Source organism: Ammodytes marinus (genome assembly GCF_949987685.1).
Source record: "Ammodytes marinus genome assembly, chromosome: 20".
Lineage (NCBI taxonomy): Eukaryota > Metazoa > Chordata > Actinopteri > Uranoscopiformes > Ammodytidae > Ammodytes > Ammodytes marinus.
Window position 1 is genome coordinate 9345641 of NC_137224.1, and position 17267 is coordinate 9362907.

General features: G+C 40.8%; 1 protein-coding gene across 1 annotated transcript; it reads left to right on the top strand.

Moving 5' to 3' along the window:
• Nucleotides 1–2141: 2141 nt before the first annotated feature.
• pnmt (phenylethanolamine N-methyltransferase) lies at nucleotides 2142–7418 on the top strand (the record flags this gene model as incomplete). Its single annotated transcript, XM_080049506.1, has 3 exons — nucleotides 2142–2313; nucleotides 6347–6557; nucleotides 6980–7418. The coding sequence occupies 3 exons, from the start codon at nucleotides 2142–2144 to the stop codon at nucleotides 7416–7418; spliced, it is 822 nt and encodes a 273-aa protein (XP_079905632.1).
• Between the last annotated feature and the right edge of the window lie 9849 nt (nucleotides 7419–17267).

Consider the following 17267-nt stretch of genomic DNA (forward strand, 5'->3'; position numbering starts at 1 on the left):
CACTTAAATGACAGGATTTGTTTGTTTTTGTGTGTGTGTGTGTGTGTGTGTGTGTGTGTGTGTGTGTGTGTGTGTGTGTGTGTGTGTGTGTGTGTGTGTGTGTGTGTGTGTGTGTGTGTGTGTGTGTGTAAAGCACTTTGTAACTGTGCATTTTTTAAAAGTGATAGATAAATAAAGTTTTACTTACTTACTCACTTACTTACAGGTCAACAGTGATGGAGGCAGAGCTCTCAGCAAAACACAGGGAGGCTAGGAGGCTTCTCCAGCGATTCCTCTCAGGGGCCATCAGCAAGAATGACCAACATCCCAAAACACACCCAGCCAGACGATCCAATCAGCCCGTCTCTGAGCCATCTGCCACGGGGCCAAAGGTGCAAGGAGGCCCAGTTCATATCCAGAAGGCAGTCTGCTGTGTAACTGGGAGACCGAAGAGCACAGTGTTACAGACAAGTGAGAGGAAGACTGTGGTGAAGATGACACAGTTGCCAAGGTTCCTGGGTTGAAACGTTCGTACTTGGTAAAAATATGAAAAATTGCACAAAACACAGGCAAAATTATTCTATTGGCCCATGTTCAACTGTGTCTTTGTTTGTTTGGACCATCATTAATTTCCATTGTTGTCTGTAATAAAAATAGATTGTAGAAGAGGGTCAGTGTGTGTAGTGTATGTGAGGATATTGGGGATTCTGGTTCAGCTGCCAGGGATGAACGAGGTGTTAAGAGGCTCCAGGGGAGAATTTATCTGATGTCTATGTAGCCTACCACACTGGTTCATTGGGGTTGGCTTTGGGGATCAGCTGAGAATAGAAGGAAAATGAATTCAATCAAGGGATGAAGCTTGCCTGCTTTTTCAGCTGGCCACTACAGCTAGCCGTTTCAAAATTGAGCAGGTCATTTCACTGGAGCTATGAATACGATCTTTCTCGTTAGCAGGCACAAATTAAGCATAAAATACTGATCAGCTGAAGTAAAGTGAGGATAAGACATTTTGAGTCTGCTCAGACTTAAATATGCATGCCATGTGAAGCCCTCAAATTCATATAGTAGAGCAGAAATAACCTCTGATTATACTCTAGTAATGAAGATACTGTAGTCATGGTAACTGTGGTCCTGAGAGTATGAGTGTGTTCATGCTTGAAAAATGTTTTGTTTTTCCATTAAAAAAACTCAACTCAGACAAACTGCCGAAGTCTTTATTCTCACAAGGTAATGTGATTCGAGAGGATTGCCATTTGAAATGAAATTAATATTTACTTCATTGCAAGGATTGTTTTTGTGACATCGGAACATGATACCAATTTGAGTATAAGCCCTTCTTCGCGTGTGGTGGTCAAGGTCAGAAAAGCAAGACAAGAGTTTATATTGTGATCAGTCACCTGATCCCCTAGAGTAGCTGTATCAATGACCCAGTAAAAAATATCAATTAATGTTTTATTGGCCATAAAATCTGTTTTTAAATTCTTAGATCTTTTACACTTTTCTCATTTAATAACATTTATTTAGGCTTTTTACCAAATGCATGCCGATAACAAAACGTTAAAACCATGGAAAAAGTGCTGCAACTTTGTGTTATTGTGTTTTTCTTTAAACACTGTTTTTTTTAGGCGTCACGTGAGCTTATATCATTCTTTCTCTTGGCTATCGTATTGCTCTTTTTTGATGGACTTAGTGAAACCATTATAATATGGAAATGTCTAGTTCAAAATGATGAAAATAGATGTCCTCTTTCTGCATCCAACAACAACCTTTCTCTAACAGAGACCCATTAGGAACGATTGTGGAGATATGGCAGGCCTCTGAGAGGTGGGTAAAAGACCTGAAAGCCATGTAAGGAGTCCATTATTGGGTCTAGTGTTGGAGAAAGCCCCCTGATCTGATGGTATCAGTGCCTCAGGGTAGAGAACGTGTACACAAACAAATGCTAACAGGCAGGAGCGTGGGCCCAAAAACAGGATTACTATCTCTATCCATGAAGCTCAAAGTAGCCCAAAGCGCACACACACACACACACACATACACACACACACACACACACATAATGACACAGACACACACAGGTATATAACGATGTCGAAGGGGTAGTAGGGCACCTGATGGTTAATCACTAAACAGTGAGGTGAAGTCAAAAAAGAAAACGTAGAATGGAAGAAAAAGGAAAAGAGAATGGAGTAGCGGCCATGGCAGCCTGCTACCAGAGCTTTGATCCTGCAGCGTATCTACAATATAACTACACGCCACCAAGGGCTGATTTTGGAAGAAAGGACAGCATTGTGCCCTGGAAACTGGCATGCCTGCATAGAGCTTTCACTGAAGGTAAGGGGAAATGGAGGTGAATGAATGGCCATTTTTAGAAATAGTTCATTGGTTTAAATGATAGCATGTTTTCAGTTTTATTTTACACCAAGATTTTTGACCACAGACCCAGTTGGGTTTATGACATTTTCTTATTCTAAAATTAATCTCTACGTATTTCTCTATATTTCAAGCATTCGTATATAAAACCAAACATTAGGTGAGTCAATCTAGGAAAAAAAAGGGCTTAACCCCAAAAAAATTGATACAAAAGGTTTTTCAATGGATTCCAGTAGTATTTGGTGTGCTGAATAACATACTAAAAGTCTACCAAAATCTACCCCCCAGAAAGCCCTCATTTCCAAGATGGCGGCCGAAATGGCGGCAGGGAGCTTGAAATGGCTATATCTCAAATTGAAAAAATGTTGCAAAGGAATTTTCAACTGATTTTGGTACCTCTGGACATGCTTACAAACATACTAAAAATCTAGGAAAATACACCTTCCGGAAAGGCTTAATTTTCAAGATGGCGTCCAAAATGGTGGCCGGCCAAGCTTAAAATGGCTATATATCTCAATAGAAAAAGATTATTCGAATGATTTTTAACTTGATTCTGGTACCTGCAAATATGCTTATGAACATACTAACAATCTAGGAAAATATACCTCCCAGAAAGGCTTCATTTTCATAATGGCGTCCAAAATGGCGGCCGGGAGCGTAGAATGGCTATATCTCAAATGGAAAATGTTACAAAAGAATGTCAACTGATTCTGGTACCTCTATACATTAATAAAGTGCGACAAATCTAGGTAAATATAACTGCTAGAAAGGCATCATTTTCAAAATGACTGCCTGTAAGCTTACATTGGTTAAATGGTTCAAATTGGTTACTATTCAAACTAGAAAGGTGGTGTTGTTGTTGAATAACATAAATGCCACACTTATTGTGGTCTTTATTCATCATCATCTTCGGGCTCCTCTGGAAGAAACTTGTTAAGTGGATTGTCACATTCCTTAAGTTGACATGGTCCACAGACAGTAGTACAAGGTAGTCCATATTTTCTGCAAGAACAGCGGAGTGTCTTGCAGGCAGTGGTACAGTTACAATGAATGACCTTCAAGAGACTGTCTGGAGCAACATTCGTTGTTGACATGAGTGGGACAAATCTATTGTCCTGCAGGCTCCACCCCCAGTTCAGGGCATCCATACCATCTTCTGTTCCCATCCAGACCATGACCTGGTAGTACGCTCTACTATTCAGTTGGTGGCAGACGTTCAGGCGTTACAGTTGATGAAGCTGAGACAACCTTCTTGCTGAAAATGTTATATCGCATTGCTGCAAGGGAATCTGTGCACTTTCCACCAAAGAGGACAGTCATTACTTGGCACCCAAGGTCATCAATCACCTCTGTGGTCTGGTTTGGGACAATGAATGCATTGGCACAAGATCGAAGGACGGGATCCCCTTTTACAAGCTTCTGGAAAGCAGTCTTTTTGCAAACCCCGAAGATCCGAGAAGTTGTGTCACAGCCAGTGAGAGCATGGATGAACATCAACTGAGAACACACATCATGTCCAAGTACTTCTTTTAAATGGTTTACGGCATACACTTTAAAACTGCCATCAGCTTTTGACTTGTCTGATCTGAAATATACGCCCTTACTATCTCTCTGTGCATAGTGAAGTAGTAAGACAAGGAGATCTGTATCTTCTCCAATCAGCGTAGTGGTGTGAAGAAGAGATGATTCCACTGCGGCCCTTACGATGTCTACATCAGCATCTCCAATTGAATTGACCTCAGTGCAACCCCTTTCTTTCAGTTCATCGCTTATCATTTGGATCAGCCTTTGTTTATTCAGATCTCTTGACATGAACTCCTCCTTCTTACCTGAGAACTCTGTCTCAGCAGTGAAGTTGACAATGGGATGAATATTGTTTCCTCTTCTTTGATGTGTGTTGTCTTTAATGGATGGCCCATCCCCATAGCCATCGAACACAATGGTTGTAGCTGAGCCATAATGTTGGATGGTGAAGTCTGCATATGACTGCACAATTTTACTATAGCTTTGTCCGTGCTTCCATGGTATTCGGTGAAGGAGTGAACCTCCATCAAGAACATAATGATCTGTTTCTGGTACAGAATCTAGGATTGCATCACTTGCATGATCACAGATTGCGTGCGCAAGTTGTGGTTTATCAGCCTTGCGGAAGATGTTTCCAGCTTCAAAGAGGGCAGGAGGGAAAGGACTGAGTTCGTAACGCATAACCTCCTCCAATGATAGCTCTCCAGTTTGGGAGACAATCAGGAAACGTTGAAAAAGAAGTGCAAAATCAATTGTTCGATCAGGAGCAACCTTGATAGACGATTTTTGTCCAAGGGTTATGGCTTTATCCTTTCTACTAAATGAGAACGTGAATGCAGGCTGTCCAATCATTTTGTGCATGATATTGCGTCCAACAGAGTCATAATCATGCACGTTCACTCCGTCCTCAGCAACAACACCTGTAAAAACATTCCTTAAAGAAGAGTCTGGAGAGAAAGGTGACCATATAGCAAGTTTTGAAGTGATCTTCTCCAGGTCAGCAGCATCCCTTTTCATCCTTGCCTCTGTTGAGTCCTTGTGCTGTTCTGATGTTGTGTATGTCTGGTTTGTGAACTCCTGCATTGCGGTGTTGTACTGTGATGTTATGCACTTTGACATGGTCCAAAGGGCTCTCTGATTGTCAGTCATTCCACTTCCATGCGTCTTCAATGACCTCATCAATGTCGTCTCGATGACAAGATCTGAGCTGAAGCCTTCCACATCAACAACGTTAACGGGCAGGATATCCCCGGTTCATTTTAGCCGTAAAGCCACAGGGCTTTTCTGTGCGGCGGCTCACACTGGCGAGGTGTCACTGTGAATGACACCGTTACCCACCGTCACGGAGTTTCAACTGGCAACTCGCTATTTCGCTCACGCAAGGCTTTTGTGTTTCGATTTAACATCAGTCTTGGGCGAGTACTTTAACTTTATGCTGAATAAACCATTGCATTGCAATCGCTGAAAGCGAAAGTGTTTGGGTGGGGGCACAGAAGGGTTCGCTGCATTTACCACACAAGACACGGCGTGCGACACAATAATCAATTTATTACGATTATCTTGTTTTCATGATCGAGGGACGCCAAAATCGTAATCGAAATTGAATTTCAATTAATCGCCCAGCCCTCCCCTATACCATCAGGCAGTCATTTTGAAAATGACGCCTTTCTAGCAGTTATATTTACCTAGATTTGTCGCACTTTCTTAATGTATAGAGGTACCAGAATCAGTTGAAACATTCTTTTGTAACATTTTCCATTTGAGATATAGCCATTCTACGCTCCCGGCCGCCATTTTGGACACCATTATGAAAATGAAGCCTTTCTGGGAGGTATATTTTCCTAGATTGTTAGTATGGTCATAAGCATATTTGCAGGTACCAGAATCAAGTGAAAAATCATTTGAATAATATTTTTCTATTGAGATATATAGCCATTTTAAGCTTGGCCAGCCACCATTTTGGACGCCATCTTGAAAATGAAGCCTTTCCGGAAGGTGTATTTTCCTAGATTTTTAGTATGTTTGTAAGCATGTCCAGAGGTACCAAAATCAGTTGAAAATTCCTTTGCAACATTTTTTCAATTTGAGATACAGCCATTTCAAGCTCCCCGCCGCCATTTCGGCCGCCATCTTGGAAATGAGGGCTTTCTGGGGGGTAGATTTTGGTAGACTTTTAGTATGTTATTCAGCACACCAAATACTACTGGAATCCATTGAAAAACCTTTTGTATCAATTTTTTTGGGGTTAAGCCCTTTTTTTCCCTAGATTGACTCACCTACATGTTAGAATTCAATCCATCATTTAACATATTTTTTTTCAGTGATATATATCTGTTATCATACATTAACTCTAAATGGACATACATAGAAACACATTCAGACAAAATTTTGTGTCGGTGAAGAGCTCTCCATGTGCACTTTCTCAGTCTCACTTCTCATCATTTTCTTTTCCCTCTATACCTTTTTTTAGGTGATGTGACTGGTGAGCTGCTGGTGGACATAGGTTCGGGTCCCACCCTGTACCAGGTGCTGAGTGGCTGTGAGGTTTTCAACAGGGTGCTCCTCACAGACTTCCTAGAGGTTAACAGGCAGGAGCTGAGGCACTGGCTGAAGGAGGACGGGGGCTGCAGCCTGGACTGGACACCCTACCTGCAGCATGTCTGCAAGCTGGAGGGACGACGGTACAACAACCACATCCTTTTACACTCTGTTTAAAGATTAGATATTTCCTGAGTGCCAGTCACTTTCTCAAGAATAATGATCGTGGTTAGTCTGGTATCATCGTCAGTAAATTCCTTACTTGTAATTTACAGTAGTCTACGGGACAAAAATAAGTTGTCTTAAGACTGAAACAGTCAAAGGTTTGTTAGATTTCACATTTTATTACGGTCATCCAATTGAACCATGATGAGCCTTGCAATGTGGCGTATATGACAATGATAAGCATTCATTTGGAAAGTCAGTTTGATTAAATAAGACATTTTCAATAACGGAAAAGTAGTGTGTAGAACTACTGTGGACCAGATTGATGGCATGTTGTACATTTCAAATAGCTGTTTTTTTATTAAATGTGGTGCTTTTATTGATATGTTCCCTACACCAGACCCTCGGCATGGACAGAGAAAGCTGCCAGGCTACGTCAGGTCATCACGGACATCCTCCCCATTGACGTGCATCGCCCTCTGCCTGTGGCCCGCGATGCCCTCCCTTCAGCGGGGGCCGACTGCCTAGTGTCGAGCTTCTGTCTGGAGAGCGTCAGCCCGGACCTGGCCGCCTTCACTAGGGCCCTGGGCCACATAGGGAGCCTCCTGCGGTCTGGGGGCCACCTCCTGCTCATCGGAGCCCTGGGAGAGAGCTACTACTTTGGGGGGCCTGGGTTAAAGATCCCCGTGGTCCCACTGAATGAGGCGCAGGTCTGTGATAGTTTGAAGGAGAGTGGCTACACCCTGATCAGACTGGAGGTGTACACACTGCCTCCGGATATGAGGGTGGGGGTCGATGATGTGACTGGAGTGTTTTTTGTAAAGGCAAGAAAAAATTAAAAAGGTAAAGTGGGAGAAAAGGCAGGGAGGGTGGATAAAGGGGATTTAAGTTGAAAGTGAGAAAGTAGCCTAACTATCCTTATGAAAAATACCATGGATTAAGCCTACATACATGTGTTGTCTAGCACAGTAAACTATTGAAGTAAAAATTATGCTAACAATAATTAGCACATGTTTCTGCTCTATTTTTATTTGTCGGGGAAGAGTTTGCTTTAACTGTGATCCTAAATCAATGTAAACATTATTCCAACTGAGTCTTAAAGGAAAAAAACACCAACATGTGAATGAAATATTTCCATTGTATTGTGTCACTCCATGTCTTTTTCCAAGGCTGAAACAAATATGTGATGATCCCTTTGGATGCCAGAGGAGCTTTCAGTGTTAGAAAAGTAGTTACACATTGCCTCCCGCAGTTCAAACAAGGCTACTACAGCATCAAGAATGTTATGCTATGATTTTTGTTTCAAGCATATCATACAATAGCATATAATAGCAATTTATTTTCAAGCTGTTTGTAAACATTATATTTTGATATACTATATACTTCTGAAGTGGCATTATTGAGGTGTGTGACTTTCCTGCTGTGTTTTGCAACTTGTGACGATGTTAATAAAGAAGTGACGCTAAAACAAATGCTGAATATGTGATTCCTTCTCATACAGACGTACAACATTATGCTAATGTGAACTTGAAGTTGAAATTGAAATAAATGAAGGGACAGATGGGTGGAAACCTGTGTAAATGTAATAATGCAACCATGTGTAAAAAGAATGCTTGAAAAATCCATCATTGCATATCATTGAAAATTCATGGGTTAATTAATTTGCTATAGTATCAATGTCATTATGGCGTCAGTACTTCTTGGCCATCTTGAGTTCCACTTCAAATATAACTCATGGACCCGAACGCATTGTTTATTGATTTCCTACAGAAGTACAATCACACAAACACCAACAGCCCATTATAATTGTTTTATTAGTAACCAACACAAAACATAATTCATATTGTGTATATACATGGTCATGAATGAACCTCTCTTTCCTCATTTATATAATGTTTTTTAAAAATAGCTCTTCTTCCGGGTCCCACCTTGTCTCTGCTATAGGCCTATCAAAGAGAGCATGCTTGCTAATCGTCGCGTTACAAAGAGCCTGTATGTATATAATATCAAAACCAGAAAAACTGTGCCACATCATCACGATTAGTTGGATTAGTATATGTTTTAATCTGGTATGCTGTAAATCATCTGTAATCCATCCTCCTTTGAATTCCTTTATATTGCACGCAACTTTATGCGAGGCCGAGGAAAGCAAGATGAAAGAGTTTTATATCTTTGGAGGCCACCCTGCAGTTTCTGTGTTGAAATCAAATAGGGATTGGCTTGCACCCTACTACTGTGTATTGTATTTGCATTATACTGTAATATATCATATAATATAGTGTATTGTTTCTTTGGTATATTCCCAATCAACCCACAATATATGTATGAGATATACTATAAAATAACAACCTCATCTGGGCCCTCAAACAATGTTTCACTTTGACCATGTCACTACAGATAACAGTGAACCTAATTGTCATGTTGTTAAAATATGCATACAATAGTATATATGTTAGTTGCAAACGTAAAATTGTATCATGTATAGACATGTTGTGAATGAAGATGATTCAAAAACTGATTTTTCATACATGGTTGTACCCAAAGAGCATATCTCCGAATTCTGCTGAATCATGATTAACTTCAAATAAACAACAATTATTTGCTTGCAAAAAATGCCACAGTGTTGGCAGTTCTCATATTTCTAACGTGGCACTCTTTGCTTGTAATTTGGCCCTGGCCTCCTCAGATGACCGTGAAATGTTTCCCTTCATAAGTCTCATGTTGAAACGTTCCTCATACCTGCTCATTAATAATCTGACCTTCTTCAATGAGCGTCTTCTTCATCTCTTTCCTTTCCCAATTCATCTCTTTTTTCAAATGCTTACACACACCCTTGCACGCTCACGTGTGATCCATACATGTACTACGCATGTATGTTCCTCACTAACACTGTCTCCGTAGAAGCACACTTCTTTTGTCGTTGTCCTTTTTATTAATCTCTTTCTTTGGCGTGCTCTTCCACTCCGTGGGGATGGCTGAGTTCAGCACCTCCTGTCAAACTGTCCAGCGGGGCACATTGATCCCTATGCAGTTCACTTTCTTTCCTTAGATCTGACAAGAAAGGGGTTTTGAAAGTGTAAGCAATGTCCATGTGTGGCACAATTGTCAGTATAAGATGGCAAAAAACATGCATAATGTGTTTATGTAACCGTCTTGCCTGACCCACCTGTACCTGAGGCTGTCTGCTGGCACGCCTTCTCTTGACCCTCCTCTTCCTCCCCAGAGGAGGAATCCTCTTTGTCCACAGAAGACAATTCCAGGGAAGCCAGGTGAGCCAGGGCCATGCGTTGGACAGCTGAGAATACAAATCAGGAAACAGATTATAGGAGAAACGTACCAAGTTTACACATACTGTAAGGATCAGGTCATCCATCAATGGACAGACAATGGATGGATGGATGGATGGATGGATGGATGGATGGATGGATGGATGGATGGATGGATGGATGGATGATGTTGTTTAGCTATTTTAACCAAGTTTTTTGCCACATGGGGGGCAGCAAAAACATATCATCCCTTTAAAGACATTATGGCAAACCTGTGACCATAAAGATGTTTATTTCCACATCCAGTAGTAATCAACTAACATTAACATTCATTTGAAGTTGTGTTGCTACCTGAAGAATATTGCCCAACATTCCTTTCGGCTCTGTTTTGGTGTCTATCAACTCTTAAGGGAAAAATCTGACTCTTGACTATTGCCAAGTGATCCACCCTGTTAACCAGTCAATCTGCAGCTTGGTTCTAAGTAAGTACGGTACAGTGGGTTATTAAAGCCTTTGGTGGAAAACAGCTGACTGCTGCAACAAGAAGTGATGTTATGAGATCGCTACAAGTGTACCAAGACAGTAAAGATGGGGACTAGACAGCTTTACATTGTCCTTTAAGAATAGAAAAATGTCATCTGCATATAGAGTGATGCTCATATTAACCATTGTTACTGTATACCTGTTATTAAATGATGAGCTCTAATGGATTGAGCCAGTGGTTTAATACATTGTGCCTCATGTTCATGCAAATTGCAACAAAAATACTGACCATTCCGTTCAGTAAGCGGAATGGTCAGTTTAGCTAACTTCCTGTCAGTGACTGCAGTTAGCAGTCCCCTCCTTCCTCCCCACGTCACCACATTAATGCACTGCGGTCTTCAAGCAGCGAGTTATCTGGCATCATCTCAGATCCATAAGTGTGATAAAACATGATAAAAACCAGCAAAACAGACATTGGGAAGGATTTGTACCTGCTCCGCCATTGTAGGCGCATACACATTCACCCATCTGTCGCTCTGCACGTGCACCGGCAGTAAGACGGTTGCCAGTTTGTAGCGTTCTCTCTTCTGATTGGTTATTAGTAGTGGGATCCCCGAAAAGTTTATTTGCCGATAACATGCAGAGCAAGTGACTGAGAGATTGGCTTTATCAAACACGCACACTATATAGCGATTTAACACTTATATAAACATAAATAAATCGCTTACTTCACCTTTAATAATTGTATATTTTCTCCCAAACCTAATCTAGGTAGACCTTACAATTGCAAATTTCATTCTCTTCAAAGCATCACGGGTGGTCAAAAGCTTGCAACAATGTACCTGTAACTACCCCAAACAATGATGTTGCAGCGTACAGAGTAGACTTGTACATTGTTTCTGTCTAAAATATGAAACAAAATGTTCTATTATTCATTCTGAAGTTACACTTCAAGTACAGCACAATGGCTGTTTTGTGAAATCCAGAAAAACAAATATAATATGATGAAGAAAATATGGACTATGGGACTGTACAATGATAATTAGTCCTTTTAATTAAAATGAAATAACCCTCGCTTTGAGCAATAAGCCAAAGCCATTTGGATATATAAGTTTCTTACTTATCACTTTTAATGTGGGCCATACTTGAGGTGGGAATCTCTCCTTGAACTTAACGGCAACAGTGTTTTACCACTGCCTTGTAACATACATGATTCTACAAAATAGGAACTCCCATTGAAAAACAAGTTATAAAGTAATAGACCTTAGAATAAGTAGGATCATGAGGTCACCTTTTAAGTTACCAAGAAGTCAGATGGTTTTTTTTGTTTAATTTTTAATTTAGGCCAAATATGGTATATACACTCACCTGCCACTTTATTAGGTACACCTGTTCAATTGCTTGTAAAACAAATAGCTAATCAGCCAATTACATGGCAGCAACTCAATGCTTTTAGGCATGTAGAAGTGTGTCAAGACAACGTGCTGAAGTTCAAACTGAGCATCAGAATGGAGAAGAAAGGGGGTTTAAGTGACTTTGAACGTGGCATGGTTGATGGTGCATGGCAGGATGGATCCATGCTTTCATGTTGTTTATGCCAAATTCTGCCCCTACCACCTGAGCTTTGCAACTGAAATCGAGACTCAGATCAGGCAAGATTTTTCCAATGGTCTATAATTGTCCAATTTTGGTAAGCCTGTGCAAATTGTAGACAGTAACAGTGTTTCCTTTTTTTCCTAATTCCACACTGCGTTCCCGTTACAGAAGCCCAGTTTGGGAACGGCCTTTTTTCCCCTCGTTTACCCTTTTGTTTTCCCTTTCCTACCTATGATAAAGGGCGCAGTGCACGCTTGACGACTCTTCAGTTTATCCCTCCTGTCTCCCATGTAATGTTTACTGTCCTTTTATGTCTCTTGGCGGGGTATAACTGTAAACAGATTTTCGTTGCTCTGTAACATGTGCAATGACAAATTAAAGTTGATTCTTGATTCTTGATTCTTGAAATCAACAAGGCATTTTCGTCCACACAACTGCCGCACACTGGATATTTTTCCCTTTTCGGACCATTCTCTGTAAAACCTAGAGATGGTTGTGCTTGAAAATCCTAGTAGATCAGCAGTTTCTGAAATACCCAGACCAGCCCATCTGGCACCATCAACCATGCCATGTTCAAAGTCACTTGAAACCCACTATTTTCCCCATTCTGTTGCTCGGTTTGAACTTCAACAAGTTGTCTTGTCCAGGTCTACATGCCTAAATGAATTGAGTTGCTGCAATGAGATTGGCTGATTAGTTATATGTGTTAACAATAAATTTAACTGGTGTACCTAATAAAGTGGCCGGTCAGTGTATGGCGTTTATATCAAAAAATGTATGGGCATGTTTGTATGTATTTGACTTGTGTGTATGCGTGCATGTATAAGTGTTTGTGTGTGTATATGTGTGAGACCATGTTGCAGCTGTGTACCGATCCTATAATCCAGGATGATCCAGAACAGGCTCACAGCTGTCTCTGCTCCTAATCTCACCTAACACACACACACACACACACACACACACACACACACACACACACACACACACACACACACACACACACACACACACACACACACACACACACACACACACACACACACACCGGAAAACACACCTCTCACTGCGTTTTTTTTGGATGTGCACGTATTTCGAACAGATTTAGACCACATGGCAGTTAGCACATCAGAATAGGGTCTCCAGAATTAATTTGACTTGTGACGATCTGTGATGTTTTTTTCCTAAAACAATTCGTACATGTGGAACCCACGCCAACACATTCAAGACAGGGTATTTACCTTTAAGGGAGGGTGGCTGGTAAGTTGACGTGTGTACAAGTTTGGCTTTCAAGGCACCATTGTCCCCCAGAACCCACTGCAAGTAAAACATCCAAATCCTGCTTTAGAGATTACAGATAAACGTTATCAGTGGAATTTGCCATAATACTCAAACCCAGAATGTTTATAGCCTCAGATACATTTTGAAATATACAACATTTAATTAGAGCTTTATGGCAAAGCAAGGGTTTAACAATTAATAAAATATTAACCTTACACCCCTTACTCAAAACACCTTGGCTTTTTATTGTATCTGCGTTCTGGTTTATTGAGACTAGTGCACACCAGTTGATCTACCTGGTGTGGGCCAATTTCTTCCTCTGGTGACGGTGGGTCTGTCAATCTGAAAAGTGTGGCTGGTGTTGGCCTCCGACGTCGAATCTTAGAAAAGAAAGAAAGAAAAAGTCTTGTGTCAAACCATGCTCACAAAAACCACCCTGATGTGAACAGCTTTTCATTCAGCCTTGTGGTTTTTCACCATGTGTCTGCAGAGGATCTTTTTTTCTGTGACAACTATACAAGAATATAAATATCATTACATAACAACACTCAAAAGATTGTTCTTTGTTCCTGGATGAAGATTATATTTTTCTCATATATGGCCGCTCTGGATTACTTACATTTACTATTTCATTGCATGTTCCCATCACTTGGCCCAATGGGATTTTACTGCCAGATGCATGTCGACTCCTACGCGAATCGCACAATCTTCCATCCTACGGCAAGATTAACATCCTTCTTGCCTTCAGTGATTGACATTGGCTAGTGGTTGGTTTTATGACCCTCTTTTCAGTCCAAACTAATTTACAATCCTTCAGTTACAGTTTCATTCAAATGAACAGGAGGGGTCATAAAAATAGGAACATCTCGACTACATTTCAGAGGGAAATTTACTTTTTACACAGGCTATATTCCACAGCTATGATGTACCCTACAATAACTTCAGAGGACAGTTGTCGAGAATATAATTTGTTGTTACTCAATAAACTAAACAAGGTATATGATGTGGTTAAAATGAGCTCTAAATCAACCAGATATAACATTAAGGCACTCCTTATGTTAAAACATTACACTTCAAGGTCCCTTCTGCCTGCTCTGTACTTTTAAATTTGATACTTTGATTACATTTTGTTGCCAATGTATTCTTAAAATATTTCTGAAATTTGTTCACCTATTTTCTATTGTTTAAGTGAAAGCTACTTCATGGATAAGAACCAGTAAGTGTTATGACATATGAACAATAGATCCATCTCTCTATATTTTCAATTTAAGAGTGGCTGCCAAGCCAATCACCGCCAAGAGTGTAGGCATGAAGTGTGTAGGCAGGATTCACTCTGGAGTAACTCTTAGTGTGTCTGCCTCACTCCACATGCTGGATTCACATTCATCATTCAGACACTAAAATTAAATATGCCGCCGCTGCCGTGGAGAAACACATTTAAATATGAATTGCATCCAATTAGAGGTTGAAAATGTATCTACACGGAAATATAAATGCGGTAATCTTACAGACAAGCAGTTTCAGACTCGTTGACAGACATATACACGGATGCACATCTCTCAGGACAAAGCATGCATGTGCAGACAAAGAAACAAACCACAGGTAAGGCACCTCTCTGAGAGCCTTTCCAGACACATTGACCTTTTGCGAGTGTTCTATTCATTTAACATGTCTGCTGGAAGGTCAGGCACCTAACAGAGAACAGAATTTTTTTTTTTTGAGGGGGGGGGGGGGGGGGGGTGGGTTGAAAAAAGAGAAGGCAAAGGTTGAATGTGACACGCCTTTGAGACATAATTTGGAAAACAGAAGAAGATAGGGACTGCTTTACAAAATCCAAAGTAGGGTAGTTTTTACAAACTACTGAAACTCGCTAAGAGAATGCCTTGCAAATGTATACATCTCAAAACTTGAAAAGGAGACAGAATGCGCTATGTTGTTTTGCTGAAATATTGTTCAAGTTTTTGACACATCATCATTGAGTTGTCACTGTCTGCATGACTTAACTATTAAATAAAACTTGATGTGAAGTTAAGCGTATCAAAAAGAGCATGTCAAGTAATTCATTTACACACCATTCCGTGGCCAATACAAGGGAAGACAGCTGGACCAAACACTACAAAAACTGTCCATGTCTAATGTGTTTTGTTCATTTTTCTGCTTTAATTTTCTGCAGTTTTTATTGTTAATTGTATCACTACATTTGCACAGAAACTGGAGAAGAAGAGGAATGTCGAAGGATTTAAGCAGCATAGGACCTCAGTACAGACCACACATTGTAAATCATTTATCCCCCACCTCATTTTTGGGTAGGTAGGATGACCTTGATTATGGTTACCTAACTCCAATACATTAATCTGGGCGTCTATGATGTACAATGGCAGCGCTGGGTTGGTAAAGTATGAGCCCTTTATACAGGAATAGCCCATTCACTTAGCAATTAAGACCTCCACACAACCTAAATCCCTCACTGTTTTCGCACAATGTTTTCAATTCATCCTGTGAATAATCCTGTGTAGAGCTTGATTTGATGTTCGAGGAAAAGATAAATTAAGCCCGCCATTGCCATTTGACGATTTGTTTTCCAGTGAGCAATTTCTAAAAAGTAAATTATTAAAAAGATAAAAAAGAGAGTTGATTAAAGACCACAACGTCCGATTTTAACCCTGAAAACACAATGTTGTGGCAGAAGTTGTCTGCACGCTCATTCTAAGGGATGTGTAGGGGAGGTCCAAACACATACACGTTGTCTACAGTCACTTTGGGGGACTTCACATAGACCTACATACTTTCCCCTAACCCCTAACCCAATAACCCTAACCCTAACCCTGTAGATTAACCCTAAATTGAACCGTAACCATAACCAGCAAGTGCCTAAAGCTAACTCTAACTCTAACCCCACCATAACCCTAACCACTGACCCAAAATAAGCATTTTACCAAACGGGCACTTAGCTTTTATCCCAATTGCACAAGCCGTACCTAATCAACTGGTTTTAAGTCTTGTGTGTCCCTCCCCGTCTTCCTCAATGGCAAAGGAATGTGCGGTTGTTGCATTCACAGCTGGCAAACTAATGTGCTAACAGGAGCTGATGGGAGTACACTGGGTATGCCTAATAAGACCCTACTGGGAGTCTTTCAGCTCTTGGCTGTGCTGCTGTGAAAATTTGTTTCTCGCATGAGCTGTCCTTGCCCCTTGATTCAGGCCTCAGTCTTCCACAGCTTATCTCTTTTGGTTTTAATCAGTCGTCTCCTTGGCTGACGATTTCTTCTTTTCCCTTTTTCTTACATGCCTTCTGTCAGTTTTTTTTCATACCTAAGTCCTGTGATTGTCCTTGTCAACTCAACACTTTGTTTTCATTCTCTTTCGTCTCAATCTCTTTGCACTTATCTCTCCAAAAGTCTAATTTTCCATGCTGCTGCTCGCCATTTCGATGCTAATGTTATGGCTGTGTTTTGGAAATGTATGAGAAAAACATGGCTGACTTTCACAATAACACCCAATAAGCCTCCTGTTGTTGGCTGGAACTCACAGAGGTTTGAGTAACTCTCAAAAGGAAAAGGGTTTACAAGGGGCAACAGAAGGACACTATGCCCTTGACCAAACCTCAAAGGGAGGTTTGTATGAGAAGGCAATTGATGACAGTGAAGACAGCTTTGAAGAACAGCAAGTTTTGCATTCTTGAGAATTCATGCTTGAGTAAATAATTCATTAAGCAAATCCTCGGGATCTAGTGAGGGTTGTGGCAGATGACAGGGCAGGAGGCAAGTGACAGTTAAAAAAGTTAAATCTTGAAAGTTACACTTCCAGGGTTGGTTTGGGGTGTGTGTGGGGGGGGGGGGGGCACACAGCAAATGCTCCTGTTGAGGTGCTCTTTAAGTCCTATTTTATAAGGGACATTTCCCAGAAGTGTCTGCAACATGCTTATCCAGGAGGGTAGTGGCTCAAAGCATTCGGAAGAGAGGAAGATAAAGGGGAATTCTCATGGAGGCGGCGCTCCATCAATTATGGATTTCAAAACTTATTTTGCAAACCGTCTGACTGTTTATCCTCTCAGCTGGACAGCTG